The sequence below is a fragment of the Ips typographus genome, linkage group LG1 (genome assembly GCF_016097725.1).
Source record: "Ips typographus isolate SLU linkage group LG1, UJ_Ityp_2.0, whole genome shotgun sequence".
Lineage (NCBI taxonomy): Eukaryota > Metazoa > Arthropoda > Insecta > Coleoptera > Curculionidae > Ips > Ips typographus.
Genome location: NC_138422.1, coordinates 13768997 through 13796839, shown reverse-complemented (window position 1 = coordinate 13796839; position 27843 = coordinate 13768997). Strand labels below are relative to the sequence as shown.

The window sequence follows — 27843 nt, the reverse complement described above, 5'->3', positions numbered from 1 at the left end:
AAGCATTTGAACGGGTTTAGAAAATTCTTTAGACATTATTTAGAAGATTAGTTATTCATAAATGTATTTGCAAGGTATTTGGAAAGTCAGACATTTGATGGTTGCTTTTATTGGAGGGTTGGAGTAGTATTGAAAGCTTCTGGAAAGTTATAGGGAGTATAGTAGAACATTTTTTTATAGTACTTTGGTGTTTTGCAAGGTGTTAAAAACTGCTAAATAGCTTTTGGAGTATCCTGTTTGTGAGGCTTTAGAAACTCCTAGGACGTTCTGAAGCTTTCTGTATATTTTGCAAGATTTGGGAATTTCCTAGAACCTTATCGAAATATTTGTATGATTAGAAAAGTTTCTAAACGTTTTAGATGATTTTGAGTGGTACTTGAAGCTTCTAGAATGTTATTCAAAGTTTGGGAAATTATGGAAAGCTCCTGAACGTCCTGGAAGCTTTTTGAAGGATTAAAAAGTTATAGACTGCAAAAATCAAACAAAACGTTACAAAAATGCTACAATTTTCCTTCTCCTTTACAATTTTAAGAAGATAATTTTAATGCAAAAATTTTTCTGTGTTAATGACTATTGTCATCGTGCAAAGGTTGGTATCGTTAATCAATTTTAATGTATTTTTGTAGAGTTGAGTTGATACAGAATATCGGCTACTCTTAAATAATAATAATACTCTAGACTGTTTTTAGGATTTCCAATAACGATAAGATCTTGTATTACTCACAAGTGGTGGAGTTAAATTAGATAGGCTTTTCATCGATTATTCAAATGTCACTAATGACTGAATTAACTTAATTAGTCCATTTCCTTTCACGTAAATAGTCTTGAGCGTCTGAAATTGTTTAGCTTTGTACAAAGTCGAAAGCCAGTTACACTTGTACTACTTAGTACTGGGTTGTGGCATAAAAACACTGGTATATAGACTGTAACATAAATCAACCAAGCCACTAGTTTCCTAGAGTATAACAGAAACTGACCAGAAAAAATTACTCTTTAACCAGTTCACACGAATCCCTCGGTTATACATTATAACCGCAACCTCTTGACCTTTACAACACAGTTCTTCCTTATGAGATAACGTTACTTAACCTCATCTCTAACCCGAGGAAGTCCAAAAGAAAATTATTAAGTCACGTTCATTTTAGACAGTATTTGTGGTTTTCACGGAACTGTGAATTTTGACAAAGGTAACCTTGTATATGATGCAATACTAAGAATGTGTGGTTTGGTCACGAGATCCTGGTAATTTGAAAAGTTTTGAGTTTTGAATTATGTGATTGTGACTATTAGAAAGCTATAAAAGTATAGTGGTAATTAATCTTAGCTTCTGTGGACTACTGTTTCACGACTTTTCGTGCAATCGTTACAAGTTGAGCTTATTGTTCAATAATGTGATTTAGGTGAAAAAAACAATAATGGAGTGTTAACTCTTTAAAGCATGAGAAGCTAATGATTCGCAAATCAAACACACTTCAATAGTGATTGTCTTCTTAAATATCGAAGAAAAATTTCACTTTTTGTCACGCACGCAACCATGTGAATATACATCTTTGTAATAGAAAAGATTTCTGCAAATTCTCAGAACACAATCGTATTCCAAGATTCCGAACAAGTAATTTAGTTACAGCTTGGCAATTCCTTATATTTATAAGTAAAATGAAGTCGATACGTTGGGATTTCAGCAATAAATTCCGCATTTAACGCACGCTTTCGTGGAGCAGAATGAATGGGCTTCGAAGAAATCGAAATGTTACAAGTTGCCGGATTATATCACCTCTTCAGGCTTATATTGCTCACCTAAATAAGGACAGAATCCTTGTGGTTCTGGTTTATATACCGGGTGACCCAAAATAGAAGTTGAAAACTGTTTAAAATTTCAGAAATTACCATATTTGTCTCACAATCATGATAGTCTACTATCCATTTTTAAGTGAGCTAGATCAGTTTTACTTTAGGACACCCTGTATTTGCAGCTGCAGTAAAAAACCTTAAACCGGTAATTAAGTTGCGATGTAGGTTTCAGAACATAATTTTTTTTTGTATTTGTGGATGATGGTATTGTCTTGGCCAAGCCCCGCATTGTGCCTTCTTCACCAGATTGTTGTGGTTATTGAAGCGTTCGTAAAAATTGGTTCGTGTGTAAGTTATTAAGATTGTGGATGAACGAGTATTTTGTTGTTAATTATAGTATACGTATTTTGAGGGCCATCTACGATGAGGCAGATTATGTAGTTATGTATCCTACTCTGCCTCACCTAACCAGTTTCTTTTTATAAAGTACGTCTTAATTGATCTTTATTTTGATAAACATGTTGTATTCTCCAGAAAACTGAAAAACTGTAATTTTAGATTTAAAAAAAAGAAACCAGACAACTGTGCAGACAACAAATGAACTAAGTACATTGCAGTTCAATTGAACTGTTCCTTGGGGTGAACTAAAAACCCTCAGGCACCAAATAATGCTTTAAAAATAAATCTTGTGGACCTTAAAGTATTCACAAAAATAAAGCTTTGTAAACATTTTCTTTTTCTTCCATAACAGATTTTCAATCAATTTTCCATGATCAAAACATAAATTTTTACTTGAATTTTTGGATTTTTCCTGAGTTTGGAAGAATATAATAGCCTATAATCACACACAAATTCAACGCCCTGTAAATAAAAACGTCAGCTGGCTCGCTTAACAACGTATGCTCAAAAGTTACTGAATTGAGCTAATTATCTCAAAAGCTGTAGGAGTTGTACGTAATAGGAAAAAACTTAAAACTTTGACACCCTGTAGGAAGTTTTTACTGCGAATTATCTTTTTTCAATTAAACTTAATTATTATTCTTGATGTGCTTAAACAGAATAATTTCAACAACCAAGAAGCTATTCAATATTACTAAATAAAACCACGTGACGTTCGAAGACTGACGAAATTGGCTGTTCAGTGTATAAATGGGCTACTTTACATACAGTATACACATTACAAAATAATACTTCCTAAGCATTATAATATAATAATCTTTACTTTTCTGTCAAATCTAATTTGAAATCTAAACAAAGACCCTTTGTAAGAAAATTTAAAAAGTAAAAAAAATTGCCCTCAAGACGCGTTTACAATGACGAAAAATACGATTGACACTAGACAATTTTATTCTTTTTGCTGGCTGGGATATTTGTCTCATCGTACCAAAAAGGTTTGTTAGGAAAATTTAGAACAAACCTCAGTCAGTGGTCTTGTGCTTGGAACGAATCTCCTTACAATTTTCTGCTTACATTAGTGATGCAACCACACATACAAAACTGAATTGATATCTTTATGTACTTCAGTAGGTACTTTAAGACATTAAAGTACTTGCCTTTTTTAATTCTTTATAATTTTATTTTGACACAATGGCAGACACAATGACAGCAGTCTGCAGTCTCAATATGAACAACATGACTAAAGTAAAGGCAGGAGAGACTTATACGGAAGAAATACCGACACCAGGAGGCATCAGACAAGGTGACAGCCTTAGCCCATTTCTGTTCAATCTCTTAATGGACAGAATTATAGAGGAAGTATCATCACTAAATATGGGATACCGAATGGGACAGAATAAAAGAATCAGCATGGTATGCTACGCCGATGATGCAGCGATTTCCGCGGAAACGGAGGACGATCTACAGAGACAACTACACAAATTTTGCCAAGCGATGAAAATTACCATATCTATAGAAAAAACGAAAAGCATAACCTATGCTAAAGATCCCGTAAGATATAAGCTGGTAGTTCAGGACAAAATCATCGGGCAAGTCTCACAATTCAAATATCTGGGTAAGGATCTGTTGAGTTATCACGACCCAGTGAAGGACCTAAGAAACCAGATCAACAAAGCGTCTGCCATGTCGGGCTGCTTAAGGCAGATAATATGGGCAAACGAATACATGCGAAAGAATAGCAAGGTCAGGATCTATAAGACTTGTATCAGGCCAATCATGACATATGGAATAGAAACCAACAAAACGAAAAGAATGCTTCGAGTAGCCGAAATAAAAACGGTCAGATCTATAATGGGAAAAACAAGAATAGACGGAATTAGGAACACTGACATTAAGGAACAATGTGGAGTGCAAGACATCGTAAGATGGGGGAGACAAAGAAAAAGTAATACGCTCACGTGAGAAGAAGACTACCACGCATCGCACTTGAAGGGAAACCAATAGGGAAAAGAGCACCCGGAAGACCACCTAAAAGATGGAAGGACAGCTGGCAGTCCACCTCCCAGGAACTGATCCAGAGGAATCTGCAAAACTAACAGATCGCGAGATCTTAAATATGAATAAGAAGAAGAAGACCTATTGTAACTGGAATAAATTGTTGCTATGTGCTAAAAGCTCCACAATTTTAATGGACAACCAATTTTACATGAAACTGTTAGATGCAATTTAAAATTCTGACGATGTACTAAGAAAACAGTTTTGCGTTTATATTCTTGCCGGTGTTTTACAAAACGCTAACTGTTCATCGGTCCAACATAAATCTCCTTTAATAGTTAAGAACGCCTTATATAATGGTTGTGAAATTATAAGAGTTTTTTTTTTTTGCAAAATTTAGTACAAGTAGAAACTTAATCGAGAGATTTTCACCATTGCTAATTTCAATGAGCGTAGAAAAATGCATTTCAATATCCAATTTGAATGTGGTTGTTGATTAATGATTACGACTGTCAAACAATCAAAGAAGGCATTTATCTTTCAATGGCCGCTCCCAATTTGTAAGCCGTTCTGATGCAGAAGAACTGCAAAATTAATATTCCATCGCCAACGTACAATGACTTTACCGTTGGGCACTTACACGAGGTCTTTGTACACCTATCTTGCGAGTTATGTCCTTCGTAAAACCGCTTTTTTCTGTTGCAATTTTTATTTTATTGCCACCCCGATTGTTAACACAGTTCTGGATAGAACACGGAATGATTAATAAAAATTCAATGGACATAAAAAACATCATTAATCAAATTCAACACGTCCAACAACGCCTATATTGCGATTGCATGTCTTAATCATACTTGCATGACTAGCGTCTATCTATTGGCAAATACTTAATGCCCTGGTGGTTCATAATAATATACATCTTCTGGGGAACTAACATCGCTTTCATCATTTTCTAAATGCGATAATTAACCACTTACTAGCTGGAGAACTAAAAAGTGGTAACCGTAAAGCACCCAGCATTGCCGTTAGTCCGCATTCTAAGCTATTCTTAGTAACAGAGAGGCGCCTGACTGCAGCTGTACTGCAATGAACTAGATAGATAAGAGTTACATGCCTTCACACTCTCTGGTCTCCAATAAATTGTTTTTTTTTTTGCTGAAAGTTCTTTAGTTTATTTGGATCATAAGATAAGAAGGCTGATAAAGCGCTTTCAAACTGTGGTCAAAAGAAATGGTCAGAAGAATTTTGTTTTAAGTCGTTTTATGATCTCTAACAGTGCCCACCGGAAATTTACGGCCGCCATATGCAAACTCCACTTTTGCCCTCTGTTTTGGTCCCTTTTGCTCCTTCCTGCTATGTCTACATTCTTTTTTTTTCATTGGTGGGAACTTAACAATTCAATGTTTTCGATTGAATTGATTTGGATAGATTTTTCAAAAATTCTATCCAACGGTATAATAACTTTGATTGGTTGGTGATATTGTTTGGCTTCTACAGCGCTTCAAACTTGACTAATAAAAAAATTGCAAGTTTTTCACTTAATCCTAAATAACTTTTTTTATTTGATAAATAAAATTGTTCATTTTACAGCTATTGACAGCTAATGAAAAATGTTATCCAACGGTATAATAACTTTGATTGTTTAAATTTCCATATCTATACAATGTTATTCTGGTAAGTTGGAGAGCAAAAACACCTTAATACAATCTCTTAGAGGATGAAATTTCCTACAACTTTCATTATTCACACTCAGGAAGGTAAAATAAAGCATTTCTAGCATAAAGTTTTTTAATTTCTACGATTTTGTGGCACAAATTGACGATTTTCTATAATTGTATTTATTCAACTGTTGACAGCTCTAGTTTTAACATTTTTTAAATGCGAAATTTCAGCAACAAACGATAATTTTTCAAACTTTTTAAATTCAAAAACCACATTTATCTATTTCAGCATATAAATTGCTAAATTTATCAAATTTTTAGTGAAATCATTAAGCTCTTTAGCTAAAGCAGATATTTCATCAAATTTTATTCCTTAAGCTTATCAATTTTACTAGACAATATTCCAAATTTCATGAAATTTAGCATGAAAACTTAGCTACTACTCTGTAGTAGCTGACTTGTGTCTATTTTAGCATTAAACTAATCAATTTAAGCAGAAATTAAAATTATTACGAAAATAATTCAATCATCTTTTTTTTTTTTTAAAATATTAACAATCACAATTTTAGAGGGCGGGAAATGAGGGCGGGAAGTGAGGGCGGGAAGTAGAGGTGCGCAATATGATACTTCCTAACCTTCAATGACGTTAGTAATGACAGCATTACATATATGGTTGTAAATAATAGTATATTACATACTCAGATGGAGTGTTTGATTTCTGTCGAGATATTAGGTAGTTTACTGTACTTTATCTCGAGACAGAAATTAAACTTTCTATCGTGGTTTGTATACTATTTTATTTTCAACCATTTATCAAAATCTCATCAAACTTTTAATAAATCATTCAGTAGAAATATTGATTGCTAATAGTCTCTAACAATAAGGTAGTATAGGTGCACGAGTAGTTATGACTTCAACCACAATAAACGACTGGTGATTTGTTTATAATCTTGACGACGTCATTATTGTGCTATTCTGTCTTTAATATTTTGAGCTGAAACGTTTCTTAAAATGCTTTTAAGATGGAGATTTCTGAAGACGCAGATGTTACTCATCTCATCACCTGAGCTGCGAGCTGTTGCAGAGGTGGCGGCACAGTCTCTTAACTATAAAAAGTAAGCCCAGATATGACAAAACGCATATTGACATTCACCCGGGTGGAAAGTGACATTTACCCGGGTGGAAAGTAAAACTAGGTAATTTTCATCTTTCCACCTGGTTTACACATAAGAAATAATGTTATTACATACCTGGTTGAAAATAAAAATAATTAAAAGCATTATTCAAAATCTGCGCAAAACCAAAAAATCTATTTTAACATTTTTTAAATGCGAAATTTCAGCAACAAACGATAATTTTTCCAATTTTTTTAATTCAAAATCCACGTTTATCTATTTCAGCATATAAATTGCTAAATTTATCAAATTTTTAGTGAAATCATTAAGCTCTTTAGCTAAAGCAGATATTTCATCAAATTTTATTCCTTAAGCTTATCAATTTTACTAGACAATATTCCAAATTTCATGAAATTTAGCATGAAAACTTACTACTCTGTAGTAGCTGACTTGTGTCGATTTGAGCATAAAATTTCTGCTCGATTTTGAGCAGCACAAAATGTCTATTTTAGCATTAAACTAATCAATTTAAGCAGAAATTAAAATTATTACGAAATTTTAAGTTGTGTCCTTGTTTTTCCCATTTGTTGGAAATCTAACAATGTAAATGTATAAAAATCAAATGCAAAATTTAAATGTTCCAGTTTTCTGCACCATCTCAGAAACTGTAAAATATTGCGACTTAAAACATTGACAGTGATTATCGATTAGTATCTTTGTAACTATGATTTTGTCATTTATACTTTTTTTTTATCAAATAATGAAGTTCTGGTTAGGTTAGGTTGGTTTAGAAATTAGTTTTTTTCTTTTAAACACCGTCTATTACGCTAAAGGATTTTTCATATTCAACAAATTAGCATCATTTCTTACGCTTTTAAAAGTACGCAAATACAATTCGAGCCACTAATCATCGTTTCCAAGAAGTTTCTGTATTTTTAATTGATTTTTTTTTACACTTTAGCAAGAATGTACATTTTTGCGTCATTCTCATTTTGTTTGATTTTTGGTATAGGTTCTTAAACAATCAATTTATACTTTTTATATTAAGGAATGAATTTGTGTTTAGGTTATTAATTAATTACTTTCCTTCTCACAGTTTTGAACTCACCAATCAACTAATAGCATTTAAAAAATAATCTGTATCAAAATATGAACATAACTTCACATAAGTAGTTTTACTGAGTAGCCAGAATCATAATTAGATCAATCAAAGAACGGAAATGTTTACAATGATGCCATTCTACGTCTATAACGAAGACGAGTGTGGGAAAATTAAGTCGACCAGATGTCTGCGTTTAATATTACAATAAATTAACCGGATTGTGGCTAAATTGTAGAGTCGTGCCTAAAAATACGTAGAAACCGGTCGTTCCACATCATATTTCTTCTATCTGGATGTAATTAACTTTTTAAAAAGCCCATCAATATTTAATAACTCGAGGAAGTTTACCTTTTGCTGGTTGGTTCAGGCGAACCAACAACGGAAATGGTACTGCTTTTCGCTTTAACTACTCGAACCACTATGGCAAATACTAGTTTTCATAAATTGTTGGTCGTTAGGATTTAATGGAATCCCATCCGGTTTGTATTACGATATGATAAGTACAGCTAGGAGCGCCAAAACACGCATAAACGCTTCTTCATAAACCAAACCGGAAATTTTTTCACGCTTACCAACCTTAAAACAATCGCTTTACCCATTTTGCTAATCTTTGTCAGTGACGCATGTAAATGGTCGTTCATTTATGAAGAAAGCACGTCTTGACCGTGAAATTATCAATGTTTTTAAGGATGAGTATGTGACCTAAGTGTGACATATTATCGGGAATTATACGAGACAGTGTGATTATTGCGGTTGATGGTGAATTTAATCGAAATGCAGTGTCATAGAACGCTTAGGAGGCAGACAGTGTTTTATGTTAATTAAAAATTAGCATTTTCCGTTAGCTAATTGAAATAACCATCCGTTTTTTTTTATAATTACGTCTTATTGAAAAGATATTCTTCACTGCTCGATAATCTACAAATACAGCTAGATTAGAACAACTGGCTATTGAGGATTTATTAATTGAATACAGTTTACGTGTAAACAAAAACTAGACCAACAACAAAACGAATGTTAAAAAAACATGAAATAAGTACTACGTAGTACACATGTAAGGGCATTCTAATATGTTACATCTAAAAATGTCCAGAAACCTAGAAATGTAACACGATGTATTTATGTACACTTCAATTCAACTTTATAATATTGTGTAACTTCAGAAATTTAACTTTGAAAATTGACTTCAAAACCAAACCATCAAACTTAAATTTTTTTATTTTTAGTTTCAAAAATTGACTTGAGAGTCCAAAAGTTGACTTCTAACCCACGAAAATTGCTTTGGATTCAAATTTGCACTTTCAAGTCAATTTTTAGGTTTTTGAACTTTTTTTTGGCAGCGTTTGTGAAAGTTTCCGAAAATTTCTTAATTAGTTTAGATTAAGTTCAAATTTTAAAAAAATCATAATTTGGTAAGGAAGCATTTGCGGCCCCATGTTCATAGGACATTTTTGACTCGAATTTGTATCTAATAATCTGTAAGTGCTGTTTTCTCGCTCTATCGAGTGAATGTGACGTCACATTGACGTAATTTGACAGTTGGTCAAATTATGGTTTTACCAGATTGCGTCATCATGATGTCACATTCGCTTTCGTCGCTTCATGGAGCATGAAAACCAATGCAGCCATCATGTGTGCGGATCATCATTGTATAGGGATGAGAGACGTTCTCTTTCGATTTGTGATTTCAGATTGTCACGTGACCTCCGTAAGATTTTGTAATGAGGGTGTCATGTGATTTTTAGATCATAACGCGTTTGGATCCAAAATCATCGGTCGAAGGAAAGCACCTACTGACAGTTGAGCAAAAATAAGATAACAGTTTCGTTCGGGTTTTTGATTCTGAACTGTTTTGAATATGGGTGTGGACCATTTGCACGATAACTTTGATATAGTGCTGTAAATAAGTAAACAGTAACACATATCCCATCCATGTAGATGGCCCAAATCAGTTCGAGAACAGTTCCTGAACGGTTCAGAATCATGAACCCAAATAAAGCTTATGTAACATGAAATAGTCAGGTAAATGTTTTGAATGTGCCAAATTTGACAAATAAAGAAGCAAACGTCACATTCAAAGCATTTACTACATTGTAGCATTACCTACTAGACTAGACCATAATTTGTATGCGGTGTTGCCATACTTATCACGTTTTCTTTCTTCTTTTGGTAAGTTTTATAGAAAACTAGGGTGCTTTGATATTTTCGTAAGTTCAGAATTAATGACATTTTATAGAGCTTACAGATACTAATTTTGCATTAAGCTTGTCAAATAAACTCACCGGATGCTTTTGCACACGAAAATGTACTGTGGCATAAAAAAAATTGCCTTCAATAATGCTTAAAGTACCTCACAATGCTTCTATTATTGCTCACATAATGACTTAAAATCGCATAAAATGGCTCAAAATATTTAAATATTTAGAAATTCTTTGGAATTGCTTTCAACCTTTTAAGTTAAAATGAATTTTAGTTTAGTGTATATTTTACGTATAGCATGTCATATACAAACTTTACCTTTAACTTTCAGAAAATTATTTTGACTTGGGAAATTTTACCGGGCGTTTATTGTTGATTGTAACCAAATGTGATCAAAACAATCATTTTCAACAGCATTTTTCTCCAAAAGACTCATTTTAGGACCATGACATAAAACTTAATTAACTGAAGGTTTTTTTCTGATTCCAACCAAGCTTGATACACTCACCATTTTGCTAGCAGAGAAAACCACCAGTTTTCTGAACAATTAAAAATTAATTAAGTCCATGCTTCTTTTCCCTCAACAAACAATAATACTTACCATATATATTGTTGTATAGAGCAAAAAACAGAAGTTACAACAATTCTAAGAAAATATAGCCCAACTAGTTTGCTGACTGTGCAAAAAAAGAATTTGACTTCTATTACAGTCGTCGATTTAGACTTAAAAGTGACTGGAACTAATTAATTCCAATTCCTTATCAGACCCAGCAATAAAAATACTCAAATTTAATTAGCGCGAAGAATAAACCTTTAAAAACTGACAACGTCGACTGGTTAGTGGGTGCGGACCTATCGGTTTCTTAACAGCACCACATCAATCAAATTGGTTTTATAGTAATGAAAGACCGATAAAATCGCCATAATTATATAGCCCCTAACAAAGTCTAAACCGAAATAATTGTGTAAAATTACATTTTAGCTAAATCAGTTCCATATAAGTTTTTGGAACCGTTATAAAGTGGTGTCTTCTTTCCGATCATATACCGCATTCTGATATTTTGGCTGTTAAATTGCTGCGGTTATAATAATATTAAGGCCGATAAATGGCAAAATTAATTGATTGAAAATTACTCAGTTATGCAATCACATCCTGACTAACCGGTCAATTTTCTTAATTGCAAGATGTTTAATTTGTTGAAAATGTAGAAGTTAATATACCAACAGGTCATCAGTCATTATGCAATCACTTATCTAATTGTGTCAATTCTAATTACTGTTTTCACAACACTCCATTGATAACTGACTTAGAAATAAACTTTTATTACAAAATGATCTGATTTAATTAACTTTCAACTTATAATAATGACCAAGCCCTTTCTCTTTGAAATTATTGCAATGCACTTAACAAAACATTATGAACCTAATGCCAACACGTTTATTATCTCTAATTAATTCAAAAATATTCATTCACAACTGGTTTTCAACCCAAGTTACCAATGACTTCTTCGTTCATTTAATAAAGGGTATAACTGGGCAGACAAACTGCAGTAACAGGTGCTCAATCTTTTTAATGAACCAGTTCTTTATCGGTTCGCGTTGGGACGAAGTGGCTTTAGGTACCCGCTGACAACACCTGGTTCCTTTCTTATGTTAGTTTTATTTACGGTACACCAGCGTTCGATGGCTTTAAGACCGATAGACGACTTTCAAGACCACCAAGACCATAAAACTGAAAATAATAATTTGTTGCAGAGTATTTTTTTGTAACTTGTATTAGTTCTTCAGTACTCGACAGAGCAGGGGCAAAATGACACCTTGTGGAGTTGACCTGATCTTTTTAACCCTGGTACACACTAGACTCTTACTACCCTGTTTATGGCTCACTAACAACTTTTTTAGATGAATCAAAAGAAAACAAGGTTGTCAAACGCTTTCTCGCTAAGAATATTGGTATCGATTTAGTGGGTTTTGACAGAAACCTACCAATATCACACTAGGTTTATTAACACGTCTTTTAAAACTCGTTCACTGCTTTATGATTATGAATCTAGGCGTAAGTTGCTCACATTGGTTTAGGAATGCAGGTAAGTTTTTGTTTCTTCAGTTCTTCATTTTTCTGGGACATAGCTCAGAGCCAGGCTCTGACAATTCCATATGGGTGCTGCTAAAAACTACTTCTAGTAGCTTCAACTACTATTGTTCTTTTAACGCAATTAAGTAAACTTGCTTGGAATACATAGAAGAATGCACATATAATGCAAAGTATTCATTGATTTTAATATGTATTAGAATAGTCTTTTTCACATAATTTGTATTTTAGATTTACTGGTAAATAATAGCTCAATATAGCCCTACCTTTCTTAAAGTGGAAACATAAATTATTGTGGAATTATATGTGCCTCCCGTCTTTTCGTATACCTACAAAGTCACTAAACCTTAAAAAGTAACAAATAATATCTCCAAAAACTGGTAGTGTCTGAAGAAAACTTTTACAATTGAATTTTTATTCAAACTGAAATTACTTAACTATATTTTACTAAGCTGAGAGGTCTGGTTTGGCAGACATATTAAAATTGCATACCTAAAGACGTCAATAAACAAAAACTTATTCTACTTCACTCTTTCGGTATTTACCATCAAGTTAGCTTACTTTATTAATATACCATAAACTGTTATCATTTATTGACACATTTGATACTAATTTTGAATATCATTATGTTATTATTAATCACTCAAATAAAATCACAACAGTTATAATAATATAATAAAACTTTCAGTATGCATATTCAATTAATAACATATATTTAAATGAAGAAAGTGTATTCCGGCAAAGAAAAATTGACCAAACAATCGACGACATGTGGACGATGATCTTGCGAGCTTTCGTTCTCAATATTCCGATTAATTTGTGAAAGGAATTATCAAAACCGTTGTACAGTTGGGCATTATTACAACCGTAACAAATTACGTTGCACTGTAATTGTGATAATAATTTTATTCTTTTTTTATGGAACCAGATTTCTCAGAATTTACATACAATTTTGGTAAAGTTTTAGTTTGTTTGCACCAGATGGGTATGAAATATTTCGGTGTATAGCAGCAGGCATTCAGTTCAAATTTTGTCCTTGGGTAGTTTGCATATAATATTAGGCACATTCCATGATTTTAAATCGTATTGGCATGACGAACACAATAGTTCTGTATTAAGCTTTTTTGCTCTGAGAGTGACATTTATTTAATTATTTGAGACTAAAACAGTCACTTTTTTCTCATAATAAAAACACTGCTAAATAATTTAATACAACTAAGACCTCTGTAGACAATCAAAAACAGGATTACAATTATACACAATCTTACATTTTGAATATTTTTGTTGGTATTGCTATCATCAACGACAGCAAAAACAATATTTTTTTAACTTGCTACTAGAAATTTATATTTTTGGTAAACAGGGATAAAATGATCAAAAGTGTGTCTAATGTCTTGGATTTCTGTTTTGCAATCTTTTAACTTTGTGTTGTAGAATTGCATGCTTTTCTTTTACTTCTATTAATAGTTCATCTTCAAAAGCTGATTCCCTACACTTTCTCTAAACAGCTCTAAAAAAGTTGGTCCAAAGTCCTGCAGACTACAATTATAAGGAGTGGGCCAGCAAACAAATTTGGGTTCTTATAACAACTCTTCTGGTAGATCCACAAACAGGTCAACTTTGATTTCTAAATGGACCTCTTTCCTAGTACTATAAGGTGATTAATATTAATATGAGTTTATGAGTTTGTCAAACTTGTGTTCTTAACTAAAAACCTACTATGAGATGTAAATTGATTTGACAAATAATTGAGAGATGTTCCTTGTCCCTAAGAAAACATATTACGCTTTAATGTAATGTAAATTTGATATTTTAAAATTTGCTGTTTTTAACTATTTTAGATTTTAAGTTTTATATTTTCGAGTGTAACTTATGGTCTTATCCAGATGTGGTTTATGCAGACTTTCTTTAACTCAATGATGTAAATGTTTACTTTTATAGCTTCTTTATGCTAAGTATTTATTATACAATTATTATTATTTTTTATTAATTTTTCAATCCTGTCTGAATTTTAAATATGACATATCTTATACCTACATCTTCTGTGGTTTTTGTTTTTATTCTGTTTTCTAGGGAATAAAGTTTTAGGACCATCTTTTATTCCTGAAAACCTGATTCTGTCATTGTATTGTGATATTTTGAAAAATACAGGTAATAGAACCATTAATTAAGCAAATAATAGAAAAGAACAGCAACTACCGAAACACCCTCTGCCCCACTATATGGAGCACCACCATACTAATTGGTCAGTGGATTGGTAGAGAAGCTCCCATTTTCTAATGAACTAGTTTAATAAAGGTTATATGGGACAATCTCATGTAACATGGGTAAAGGCAGATGTGTTTGGTACTTGAGGAGGTCCAAAAACATAAGCTTTGATAGAAGAAACAAAATGGTACACCATTATTCACAAAGTTTTCGCAGTTTTTCAGATTTTAGACTTGGAGAAAATTACAAACTACAGTCTGATTGTGCTAGCAAAAACTACTGCAAGAGGTTTTTGTTTTACACCTTCAGGTAGTTTGAAGCTCTATCAGACACCTGGGAAACGTTTTAAAAGCTTCAGAAGATGTTAATTACAGTAAAAAATTTCTATTGTGGAGAGGGAGAAGCTTCTTAAAAAAGTTGCTCATTTTTATCAGGTATAGGAGAATATTTTCTAAACAAATTAGTTGTTGTTTTTACTATCTATTTGGTTAAAATAGTAAATACTGCTTTCAAAATGGAAAGTTTGATGTAGTATCTTAGTTATAAAACCTTTATCCCCACCTGTACGAAGGTGTATTACTGGAAATGGCAATCCTGTATGCAGGTATGTGCACTATGGGTTTAGAAGGCTACAGTAAGTAACCGTAATCTGTAGAGTGATTCTAGTTCTCAATTGACTCGTGCCTACATTGCCATTGGTGGTTTCTTTTAATTTCAAATACTTAGAGTTACCAAAACAGCGACATACACTTCTTCCACAGCAAACAATCAAACTTTTTCCTATTTCTTATGGAAACCGCGCGTACTTACCACTCATAAATGATATGAATCGTTTTGACAGTGAATAAAACTAAAACGTAAACTACAAACCTTTTTTCTTCGAAGCGGCTTTCCTGCGGTTGGTACCAAGAGTACCATAATTGAAATCGGACACACTTTCTTTACTAATATTACCAGTCCGTCTCCGTCTGATCGCGTACGTATGCACGGGCACTAAAAGTTTCGGTCTGGGAATAGTGAAATCCGCATTTCTTAAATAAGGTTTATCCGATTCAACAGCACGTTGTTTCAAACTTTGTTCTGCACCGTCCTTGTAAATACTGTAGACTTCGTCATAGTAACTATCAGAGCGATCGGACTCATCCAGATCAGTGTCTGAGGAAGAGTTTTCATGCAGATCGCTTTTACTTGAGCAAGAAGGAGGGTAAATATGTTTGGGTGGTAGTCGTTGACGGATTTTTTTACTGTGTTCGTAGTAGCCACTATCGTTTCTAGTGAGATCTTGAGCGTCCTGGTCTTCCACGCTTAAATACTGGTTCTGGGTGTCCACCCATTGACTTATCCTACCATCATCACCAACTTCCATGTTTTTGGTTAGATTTATTTGCTCTAGCAATTCATGGGTAGGGTTGACTATTACTCGAACCGTGCTGCCTTCCATGTCACCACTCCTTTTTTCAATCTCCTCATCTATGTCGGTACTGACTTCATCAAATCTGACACTTTTCTTCATTTGACGTTGCAGGTCTTCTAGGACTACCTTAAACTTTTTCTGTTCTCCCTCAGGCATGTATAGTTTTGCCCTAGGTTTAGGAACTGGACGTTTTTCACTGTGATCGTCCCCACTAGCTGTGTCTTCTTGCCCAGCTTGACTTGGTAAAAAGTATGGTTGCTGTTTGGAGTTGATCTTCGATAAAATCTTCTCACTGTGATACTTCAATCTAATACTGTCCGTAGTTTTCAACTTTTTAGGAGCAGCGTACAAATCTTCGTTGTTATCTTTGCGGATCTCTTCCAGCAAACTTTGATACTGACCCAACCTTGAGGAAACAGTACCATCACTTTTCGTACTATATTTATCCCACGAGTTGGAATTGGAACTGCTATTGGATAAATTCTTTTGCGTGTCTATCCAGTTGGCTTCGTACAACTGTCCTCTAGCATGATTGGGAATGTCCATTTCCAGCCAAGCTGGATCATCCACCACCGCTTTACCTGGGTATCTTTTGATCTTCATTGTTGAAAACAAGAATTACTAGATGGTTAGTTATGCATGGTGTTTGGAACGATTTAATGCTGAAACAAACAGTTTAAGGTCAGAGCAAGCGGCAATTTGTTATGGTGCCGGTAGGTGTTGCAAATTGCTTGTTTTAGAGACCTTGTGATGAGCGTTGTTACACTTGTGTGTGGAATTTTACTACTTTTACTTCAATACTAGGTTATAACTTAGTATAGGTGTGGAGTTTCAGGAAACTATTCACAGGACATTAATAATATAAACAAAAATACGTTCTCCTTGCCACTTTAGTCAGTTTTTAGTATGTTTCAATTATTTGTAAAAAATATATCATTTTTTTATATTAAAATTACTAATATTAATGTTTAAATGGTTTATTTGTGCTTTGTTTGTTGATAAAGACTATTAAGTTAAACAATTTTGGTTTTATAACACTATCTAATCACGAAAGTTATCTAGGGACTCATTATACAGGTTAATTAAGTAAAGAAAATCTAGTTTTTCCTTGGCTGCTTCTAATTTAATGATTTTCTAAGGTTTCTACCATATTTTTGACTATTCCAGCTTTGTAGCAATATTAAACACGTCACCTTTCAATGTCAATTATAAATTGTAATTTAGTAATATTAAAAACAGAAATTATAGTCACATGTTTTTCACAACTATAATATGTTACAAATAAATTAATATGCTGATCTCTACTCAAATCCTATAAAACACCGATAGTTGCAACTTTCTACGCGATTACGCTATAATAAAACAAAAACATTAATCAGTACCAAAGTAGATCAGCGGTCAAAACATCAGATGGCGTTTAATTTCACTTTTGCTACTCGATTTGGTCGTGTTCACGAATCTTTGCGGTGATAACATCATTACTAACTATAATATTAATTCCGTGTGGATATTATTTGTTTGTAGGTGTGATTGTTGTGACTCGAATTTTTTCACGTCGCTTTCTAAAATAAAAATGGTCTGTTAGCCTCGAATTCAAGAGGATGTGATTGTTGAATGTTGACCTAATTTGGGTTTGCAAAATTGCAAGTTGTAGTATTTTTCCTGAATCCCCAGAATCTGATGGCCAAATTGACATATATCAATCACTTGGCAAATTCTTGAAACATGTTTTGATTATTTTAAATGGAACGTTCTGTATTTTATTTGCTCAATAGATAAAAATAAGTTTCTTTTTTCTGATTGGATATTCCTGACAAACCAACGCTAAATTTTATTTTTTTTTTTGTATGAAAACTGACAGTTCCAGTGATATAAACAGTCGATTTGACAACTGTTGCTCTACATTTTTGATAAAATGTTAAAAATGACAGTTTTGACAGTTTCAATCTTAAAATTGCCAGCTTAGCCTTTAGACCTTTTTGACGTTCTTAACTATTTGTCTTTGTTGTCAATTTTCATCTATTTTTACCATTTTGCAGTATTTTGACTTTGAAAATTGACTAGAATGACTGGAAATTTTCATACAATTTTACCATTTTCCAATATTTTGACCTTGAAAATTTACTAGAATGACTGAAAATAACGCATTATTTTTTTTTCGCATTTTATTTTCATAAAATTTTACCAAATTCCAATATTTTAACCTTGAACTGTCAAATAACTGAAAATTGACTGCAAATAGTCCGGATGGTCAATTTTCATAAAATATTAGTATTTTTCAAAGTTTTAGATTTGAAAATTGACTAGAATGACGAGTCAAATCAGTATTCATAATATTGGACTAGTTTTTTAACGTTTTGACTTTGAAAAATGACTGCAAATAGTACGGTAAGTCAATTTTCATGAAATTTTACTCTTTTGACGTTGAAAATTGCTCAGAATGACTTCAAACTCTCCGGTGTCAATTTTCATACATTTTTATTATTTTGCAGTATTTTGACTTGAAAATTGACTATAATGATTGCAAATGTTTCGGTGAATTAATTTTCATAAAATTTTACCATTTTCCAACATTTTGACCTTGAAAATTTACTAGAATGACTGAAAATAACGCATTGTATTAAGGTTAATGATTTTTCACTATTTTAGTAACGTTTTGACTTTGAAAATTGATGAGAATTACTGTAAATGTCCAGTTAGTCAATTTTCATAAAATTTTACCAAATTCTAATATTTTGACCATAAACTGTCAAATCACTAAAAATTTACTGCAAATAGTCCAGATGGTCAATGTTCATAAAATATTACTGTTTTTCAACATTTTAGATTTGAACATTGACTAGAATGACGAGTCAAATCAGTGTTCATAATATTGGACTAGTTTTTTAACGTTTTGACTTTGAAAAATGACTGCAAATAGTCCGGTACGTCAATTTTTAAATTTTTTTACCATTTTGCAGTGTTTTGACTTTGAAAATTGACTAGAATGACTGCAAATGTTTCAGTAAGTCAATTTTCACAAAATTTTACCATTTTCCAATATTTTGACCTTGAAAATTTACTGGAATGACTGAAAATAACGCATTCTATTAAGGATAATGATTTTTCACTATTCTAGTAACGTTTTGACTTTGAAAATTGACGAAAATTACTGTAAATTTCTCAGTAAGTCAATTTTCATAAAATTTTACCAAATTCTAATATTTTGACCTTAAACTGTCAAATCACTGAAAATTGACTGCAAATAGTCCGGATGGTCAATTTTCATAAAATATTACTGTTTTTCAACGTTTCAGATTTGAAAATTGAGTAGAATGACGAGTCAAATTAGTGTTCATAATATTTGACTAGTTTTTTAACGTTTTGACTTTGAAAAATGACTGCAATTAGTCCGGTACGTCAATTTTTAAATTTTTTTACCATTTTGCAGTGTTTTGACTTTGAAAATTGACTAGAATGACTGCAAATGTTTCAGTAAGTCAATTTTCACAAAATTTTACCATTTTCCAATATTTTGACATTGAAAATTTACTGGAATGACTGAAAATAACGCATTGTATAAAGGATAATGATTTTTCACTATTCTAGCAACGTTTTGACTTTGAAAATTGACGAAAATTAGTGTAAATTTCTCAGTAAGTCAATTTTCATAAAATTTTACCAAATTCTAATATTTTGACCTTAAACTGTCAAATCACTGAAAATTGACTGCAAATAGTCCGGATGGTCAATTTTCATAAAATATTACTGTTTTTCAACGTTTCAGATTTGAAAATTGACTAGAATGACGAGTCAAATTAGTGTTCATAATATTGGACTAGTTTTTTTAACGTTTTAACTTTGAAAAATTACTGCAAATAGTACGCTAAGTTAATTTTCATAAAACTTTACTCTTTTGACATTGAAAATTGCTACAAATGGTCCACTAAATAAATTTTCATGAAATTCTACCATATTCCAATATTTTGACCGTAAAATTTTACTAAAATGACTGGAAATTGGCTAGCGTTGAATCAGTGTATTTCTCATATTTGACTGTAAAAATTGACTAGAGTGACCGCAACTAGTCCAGTAAGTCCAATTTTTTACAAATTTTACTGTTTTTCAACGTCTTGGCTTTGACTAGCAATAATTGACTGCAAATAATTCAGTGAGTAAATTTGTATGACTGTTTTTTTAAAAATTGTCTGCAATGATTACAAATAGTCTGGTACATCAATTTTATACAGGGGTGGGCATAAGTCACCTGGCAAATTTGCAAAAATTCACCTGAAATCCGAGCGAAAGTGGTGGGTCTGACGCATGAACTGTTTTCAAGGCTGCCAGGTGACTTATGCCCACCCCTGTATATGAAAATTCGAAAAATCCGTATATTTTTCCAAAGGTAATCAACATAACCTTAATAAAATGATCTAATACAAAAATAATTCCGTTTAACATAATCCAAACATGTGATTGACATTATGTCAATTTTGACATCAGTATTTGGCAATTCAGGAAAAACTGCAACTTTGCTAATTTAAACTGCTGTCAGATTAAGATTAACTGAGTTAGTTATTGAGTAAAATATAAACAAACACCCTGTACAAAAATTGTAATAAGTAGCTAGTTCCTTAAACTTTCTCTGTTAGCCTTGTAGTTTAAAATAACATTGGATTTGGTTGTTACGCAACTGAAACAGAATGCAGTAACTTATTGGTCAGAAACCGGACAGGTTTGATTTATATTCTGTGGATAAAATGTATTGACAATCTACATTTTATGGTCGTAATATGGAAATTAATCCTGTGACATTGTGAGAGTGTTTCCTTTATGTCTGTACAAGAAAATCTTTCTCGTTTATGGCCTACTTCTGTAAAGACAATAAAGGACAAAGAAATCGCATAAGTTTTCAGAACATTAGCGTCTATTAAATCCGCATCAAAATGTGAAATTAGGCCGATTGCGAGTTAAAAACGACGATGCAAAAATGCAATTACCCGTAAAAAATTACCGAAATCGTTTTTTGCGTATATTTAAATTAGAAAATTGCTGATCCGCCTGGTTGGCCAAATTCCAGAGCGGAAAAATAGTTATAATTCAACATCAAATTTTATGTAAGCGCAATGTCTTGAGAAATCGAGACCCCTTTTGAATGAAATATAACCTTGCGGTCATAAAGCTTGCACGGTAATATAAATTGCAATTTCCATTGTGCAAATAATATATTATATTCAGTTTATATGAGTGTGGTCTTGCACTTTCACTCGTTATGCTAATTCCAAACTGTGGCACTTTATGTGCAAACTAACGTCAAGAAGAACCTTCTGACACAGAAATATAATCTGCATTACCAACTTACATAACCAAATTCAATACAGACTTATACAACAAACACATTCACAATATTAATTCTTAAGGTCAAACTGCATTAGAAAAAACGACATAATTCTAGAACATAATATAAGAAGGACGTTCTGTGTCTTTTTAACTAAATACTGAATATTATGTGAAGTGTTGGTTGGAAAATTGGGAAAAACGGATGAAATGTTTTATACCTTCATTAGTTTTAGATGGTTCTCAAGAAAAATTCTCTCATCGAAGTCATTTACAGGAGCAAAAGCACTTTTCGACAACGTCCAAAACCATGTCAAATTTGTTCACATTTTTTCACAAAAAGATTGTAAGTGTGTTTTTGGAACTTGCCGTACGTTTTCGATGGGTTACCCTGTATAATATTTTATCTTAAGTCTGAATGTCGCATAGGTGTCACAATGCTTTAAGCGGGTTTTACATCAAACGTTTTAAATCAAAGTATGTGAAAAATGTGATTTCATTTTGCCTTCGTCAAACTTTTAAGTCGGAGCTGTCAATGAAAACAGCTTTCCAACCAAGAGTTTTGTGTTTAGGTTCGAATAACCATTTATTTTTGTTGTATTTTTGTTATTTTGATTATAAAATTTCACAATAATCCTGAATACTGTCTTCATATGATTTTTACAGCTTTGACGGTTTGGAGACTGACGGTATATGTAAATTCTCTGACTACTAAATTAGTTGTTCCTTAGAGTCGATTTTAGGATAAAAAACAGGTTTCTAAAATAGAGGTTATTCTTAAACTTGCAAGAAATGAAGCTGTTTTATGAATAAATTAATCAATTTCGTTGGCATTAAATTGCGGTGTAAAACCTGCTTTAGAAATAAATATTGGTGATATAAAAATAATAGCATACATTTCTTAAAAAAATAGGTTTTGCAGCCTTTAAAGGTTTTAAGCTTCAAAATCAAGAAAACACTCACACTATCGTCAAAATTTTTATTTTTTATTTACTGATGAACTGAATTGGGTTGTTTTAGATTTCAGCACCTTGATGACCAAATTTAAATTGGATTCAATCCATTAAACAGCTTCCTTAATTTAACAAAGAAAAAATCTTTATTAAATGTTTTAGAAGGCTTGTTGGCTGTTATTCACCAATAACGTTTTTTCCCCTGTATATACGGACCATAACAAATTTAGCACAGCAAAACAGTTTAACTAAATCCACACAGTTTCCTACCATAACTTTTACAAATTTTTCACATTATTCTTATTCAACAGCTTTATGAGTAAGTTTTATACCTATAGTCTTTTCCGCTTTTTTAATAAGTTCAAGGCTTTTCTGCGTTTTAATAAATTTTTCACGTTCCAAATGTTTTGTTATTATTCAACCAAATAATGCGAGCAGTTTTTTGTCAATAATCGAGCAACAATAGTTTGTACCATCACTGCAACGCAATGCTACATTAAAGAACCTTTGGGTTCCTAAAAAAAACAAAACATCTACTTAACGCGATACAATTATTCTAAAACCTAGTTTCCTAATTTTTTCTATGCAATCTTATTTAGTTACATGATCTAAACAACCGATTATACAGAGTTTATGAGTGTGGTAATTGCGGAAGTAGGAAAAACCGATGAGCTATAAGAATAACCTAACATCCCGTTTGAGAAACTTCATAATAAACAAAACGATGAACTCGACGTTCATGCACCTTTAAGAAAATATTTACTTGAATATAGCTTATTGATATTAGCCACCAGGCTTTTTCTATATCTGTCAAGAGTAAACGAGAAACCAAATAATAAAAAAAACATATTTAAGGGGTGCCAACAGTAGTTTTACAAGTAAAAAAATTTATCAATATTCAGTACAGATTTACATACAATTTTAGGAAGTGAGATTCTTCTTACTTACCTTCATTATCATGGCCGAATTTTTTTTAACTAGCAATATTTTGTAGCATTTAATTGGTAATTATCCTTGAACTATATTTTCTACTGATTGCTGCAGTTCCGTTTCCAACTATTCAATTCTGTTATTTTCCGGTTTGCATCAACTAAAATGTTTATGTGTAGTATTCTTAAGACAACTTATCCCAGCCTCGTAAAAAATTTAACGATAACGAAGTTCACTGAGAACAAAGAAAATACTTATTTACATCTGCAGCCCATTTAACTGGTAACGTCGTATTGAGGGTACTTCAAGCTTAAAAAACAAAGACTTTTTCTTTAGATCTTCTGCAGACTTTTACATAAATACTCCCAACTTCTTAACACATTTTTATTGCCCGCATCATTACCCATGCACCATTAAGAAGGTTAAAACTGTGTGTAATTAATGCAGTTACTTAAGGCAAAACTAATGTCACTGTGAACACTTAGGTTAATTGAGCACAAAGTCAACTTTCCTAATCTGCCTATACAGTTGTAAGAATCTACAGAGTGTTATTTTCTTTTGTTTGTCAATCGTTAAACTTATAATAAAAAATTTGGTGGACCCATTAAAAATAAAACGTAGTATCAAAAATAAGTATCAAAAATATTATCAAAATTTGAATTTATTTTCTTAAACAACTCTAAAATTCATAAAGTAGTAACAATCTATATAAATTTAAAATTGTCAGTTACATAAGCTGCTTATTTGGATGGTTTAGGGTAATTAAAAGAAATAAACCTATGTTTTTATTTTTTGTTCTTTTTGTGAACCAATTTGTTGAAACCATATTTCCGTTTTATTTTGTATTGTAGATGTGTGATTTTTTATATTTTCGACTTATCGAAATGACGTGACTTGCTGTTTTTTTGTGTTTTTCTGTTATGTTTTAGAAATTTGAAAGTCATGTAATCGAAAATGTTGAGATTCTAATTTAATACAAGTTTTTTTAATTAAATGAAGATTAACAATATCGATAAAAAATCCGTTTGACACTAATAAGAATCGATTCATCCTCTCTGCGTGACAATTACACACAGTCATAATTGCAGAAGCTACACAATGGCTGATTAACGAAGACTTTTGAGATGCATATCGAACTCATACAGTTAAAACGAAAGTGATGGCTATCAGCAGGCCGATAACAATCTAAATCCTACACCATAAATCTTCACAATTTCGACATCCTAATGGTCAGATGTCGAAATTCTAGTCAAATCATAACAAACATGGAATATAGACGGTGTGGCCCAGTTTCAAGCCTAAAATTGAGATATCCGCCGTGTTCGAATAGTGGAGCTATCTGTTTGAATTAAAATAATTATCACGCACATAACCTAACAAATCAAGAAAGTTTCAAGTAGGATCTATCCAGATGATCAGTTTGACTTCCTATAGTCAAGAACATCACGTGTTTGTTGTCATTCAACTGTTTAAATAATTCTTTGATTGTTTTGTTGTCAACTAGGTAAATTGGGTTAATTATTTTCAGTTTTGTAAACAGTAGTAGCTTGTCCAAAAATCAATCATAACTCCAGAGATTGGCAGTTCCAATTATTGCGAAGATCAGTGATGAGTTGTCAAAACAGTTTAACAGCTCCTGTGGTAATAAACCCTACTTTAATGAAAAAATGCACCAATCAAGTAACAAAAATTTTTTAGCACACCAATATTGCAAAATGTTTATCAATATTGAAAACAACAGATTTTATTTATTGTCCAAATATTGCAAGAATGTTTTCAATCATCATTTTGGCAATATTATATTTATATATTTCAGAAATGTTGTCTATCTTTATTTTAAAAATATATATAAATTTTTCGATTTCAATATTGATAAAACGTTTGATTTCGGATCCATGTGTCATGATTCAAAAATAACCTAAATAACAACTAGAAAATATTGGATTTTTAGAAAACAATTTACACTTTATATAACACGCACCCGAGAGAAATTATTAACCAAGTAAAGAGCACTTTCAGCTTGTTCAATCAATCAAATCGATCAATTGTTGATATGAATCAAACACTGACAGTATTTCAAGAAACTTTTGACCAAAAAACAAACAGCCGAAAGTACATTAAAAACGATTTTATACATTCAATTTAGAAACTTTTTTGTCTCTAATTTTTCCCTCGGTTTTTATCCGTACCTGTCACAGTTTTAGAGAAAATTACAAATTTAACAGAAAAAACATCCCAATTTTTCATGTGCAGTATGAATAAATTAGGATGTTTTTTCTGAAAAAATACAATTTGTTTAACAACGGTTACAGATACGAAAGAACAAAAAACTTTCTAAACAGTTAAAATTTTAAATTTTTAAGAAAAAAAACATTACTGGATTTGGGGTGCTAAAACTAGCTAAAATTAAAACTTTCAACACTGAACCATTTTTGGAAAATAGTTTGTGTAGGAAACTATACCTACTTATTTTTACATGTGGTTTAAGTTGGCATATTAAAACCTGAAACACCCTGTATAACTTCAAAAACTAGGGCAAGACCGACTATTATCTCCACACAGTATTCATATTGTTACAATGTTTCAATATTGATCAAATATTGTAAAAACATTTTAGCAACATGATGTGCTACTAGGGATAGATGTTAATTACAGTTAATGTTTTTGGATCTGCAAACTCCAATTTAACGTTAAATATCTCAGAAACGGTTTAGGTATATGAATATTTGAAATGTTCCTTGATTTAAACGTAGAAATTTATTAATATATAAGATGTTAAGAACTATTTAAAATAAAAACTGAAAAATATCTCATACAAAAAGATTTAATTGTATGGGACACAGTGTATATCCCTATACTTCCAATCAAACTTGATGTTTGGGACACTCTATACTTTTTGGTTCAGTTATATATTTTTACATTTTGATATAAAAATATAAACAATTACATACCGTCGTATACGTTACGTATACCGTCTTTTTTTAAGTAAACAAACATAATGAGGGTGTACACTGTGGAGTTTAGTATAAAGACGCTTACAGCACAAGCACATGGATAGAAAGCAACAAAAAAGCAGTCATTAAAAGAAAAGCGCTACCAGATACCATTAAGGTAATAGTCCTTAATCTTGAAACTTGAATCTATCAACGTGCATGTTTAATTGCATAAAAATGGCGATTACTGTTCGGTTTTTTTTAAGAGAAGTGCGTTTCGCATATACAAGGAAACAGAAATTGACGCTTTCCAATGAAGAGAGCGCTCTAGAATTTTTATGAGGTTATGTTGCCAAAAGTATTTTCTTATTATGGTTAAGAAAATATTAAACTTTCGTTTGTATACATTATTATAATTTAATATTCGTAGTTTGTTGGCCCGAATACCGTAAACTGGTTGATTATTTGGGCGCCATATGGGTAGTAGGGTCCAATTAGCATGTTTTGCACGCAAACAGAAACTTTGACAAACAAATACTACTGGCCGTTTAAACAGATTCAGTTACAAAAAAAAAGAGTTAAACTAAAAAACACTTCAGAACGTAATATTTCAAACCACGTCACGCAATTAGTAAGTACTAGTCAGCCGTATATAATTATGTGAATCTCAAAATTACTTGTAGATTGCCTGATATTATCTGATGTAGTGTTGAAATTTCTCTTGGATGTAGGACAATGGGATTACAAATTGCAGGTAATCGTTAATAACTTTTTGATGCTACTGGTTGTAAATGATAGTGTTGGAACGATGATATTGACGGTTATTGAAGCGAATTACTTAAGCGCTCTACGCAATTACAAGGTGAAGTTGGTAAAGCATAAAATGTAGAAAATAGAGGTAATTTGCATTTGTCAGGCGTTTACACCTTCTAAGTTGGCCATTATGTTTTGGATGATATATGTTTGCTCTAGCTGCAAGAAACGCCTGAATATTGTTGAAAGTAACTAGAGCGTAGTACTATGTTGCGCAAAAGAAAACGTTTAAATTTATCTTAGTAATTGCTTTTTGACTTGCACATACTGTATCAATTTATTGTGCGTTCAATGTACTACTTACTAAAATTATCAATGTTTGATTTTGTAGCAAAAAATTGAATAAAAATAGCTCGGAAAATAGCGAACATAAGCATAGTAGCTAGATTGATTTGATTTTGAACATTTTTCCCAATTTTGATTGATTTTGTTCAACATGTTTGTAAGTTTACTTTATCGCAACTTTTATTGGGTGCATTTAGTTAATTTTTTTGCAGATGTTCTATTGCATGTTAAGGAAAAATTGTAACATTTACGTAGAAAAGCTCCAAAAAGCTTTAACTTCAATTTGAAGTCAACATTCCATCAAGAAAAACCTTGTTTGTCCATGAGTAAAGATATACAGGGTGATTCAGATTTTAATACACACCTTTTAACCACGTATTCTACGTCCAAAAATAATCCCAGTTTGCTCTATAAACTTTCAGGAAATACAGGGTGTTGAAGATTTATATAAAAAAAAGACTTCAATTCTTTAGTCCAAACGTTGCAGAAAATGCATTGAAATCGAAGGACACCATTTTGAAGAATTATTATAATTTTTGATCAAATGTTTAGTTCTTTGTTGCTTACAATTAGTTTATTGCCTCGATAAGTTCGAATTTCGATTACTCAAAAACGGTGCGTTGGAAGAAAAAATTCCAAA

The 27843-nt window shown here is 32.0% G+C and overlaps 1 protein-coding gene across 6 annotated transcripts in view; it reads right to left on the bottom strand.

The window, feature by feature from the left end:
• Positions 1 to 27843, bottom strand: part of for (cGMP-dependent protein kinase for) — a 113902-nt gene that overhangs the window by 6265 nt on the left and 79794 nt on the right. The window contains exon 2 of one of the 6 annotated variants that reach the window (XM_081995806.1): positions 15430 to 16635. The exons of the other annotated variants lie outside the window; for them this stretch is intronic. Within the exon in view, the coding sequence (XP_081851932.1) occupies positions 15430 to 16576 (1147 nt within the window). The 5' untranslated portion in view covers positions 16577 to 16635. The remainder of the gene's footprint in view (positions 1 to 15429; positions 16636 to 27843) is intronic. 6 annotated transcript variants of the gene reach the window in all.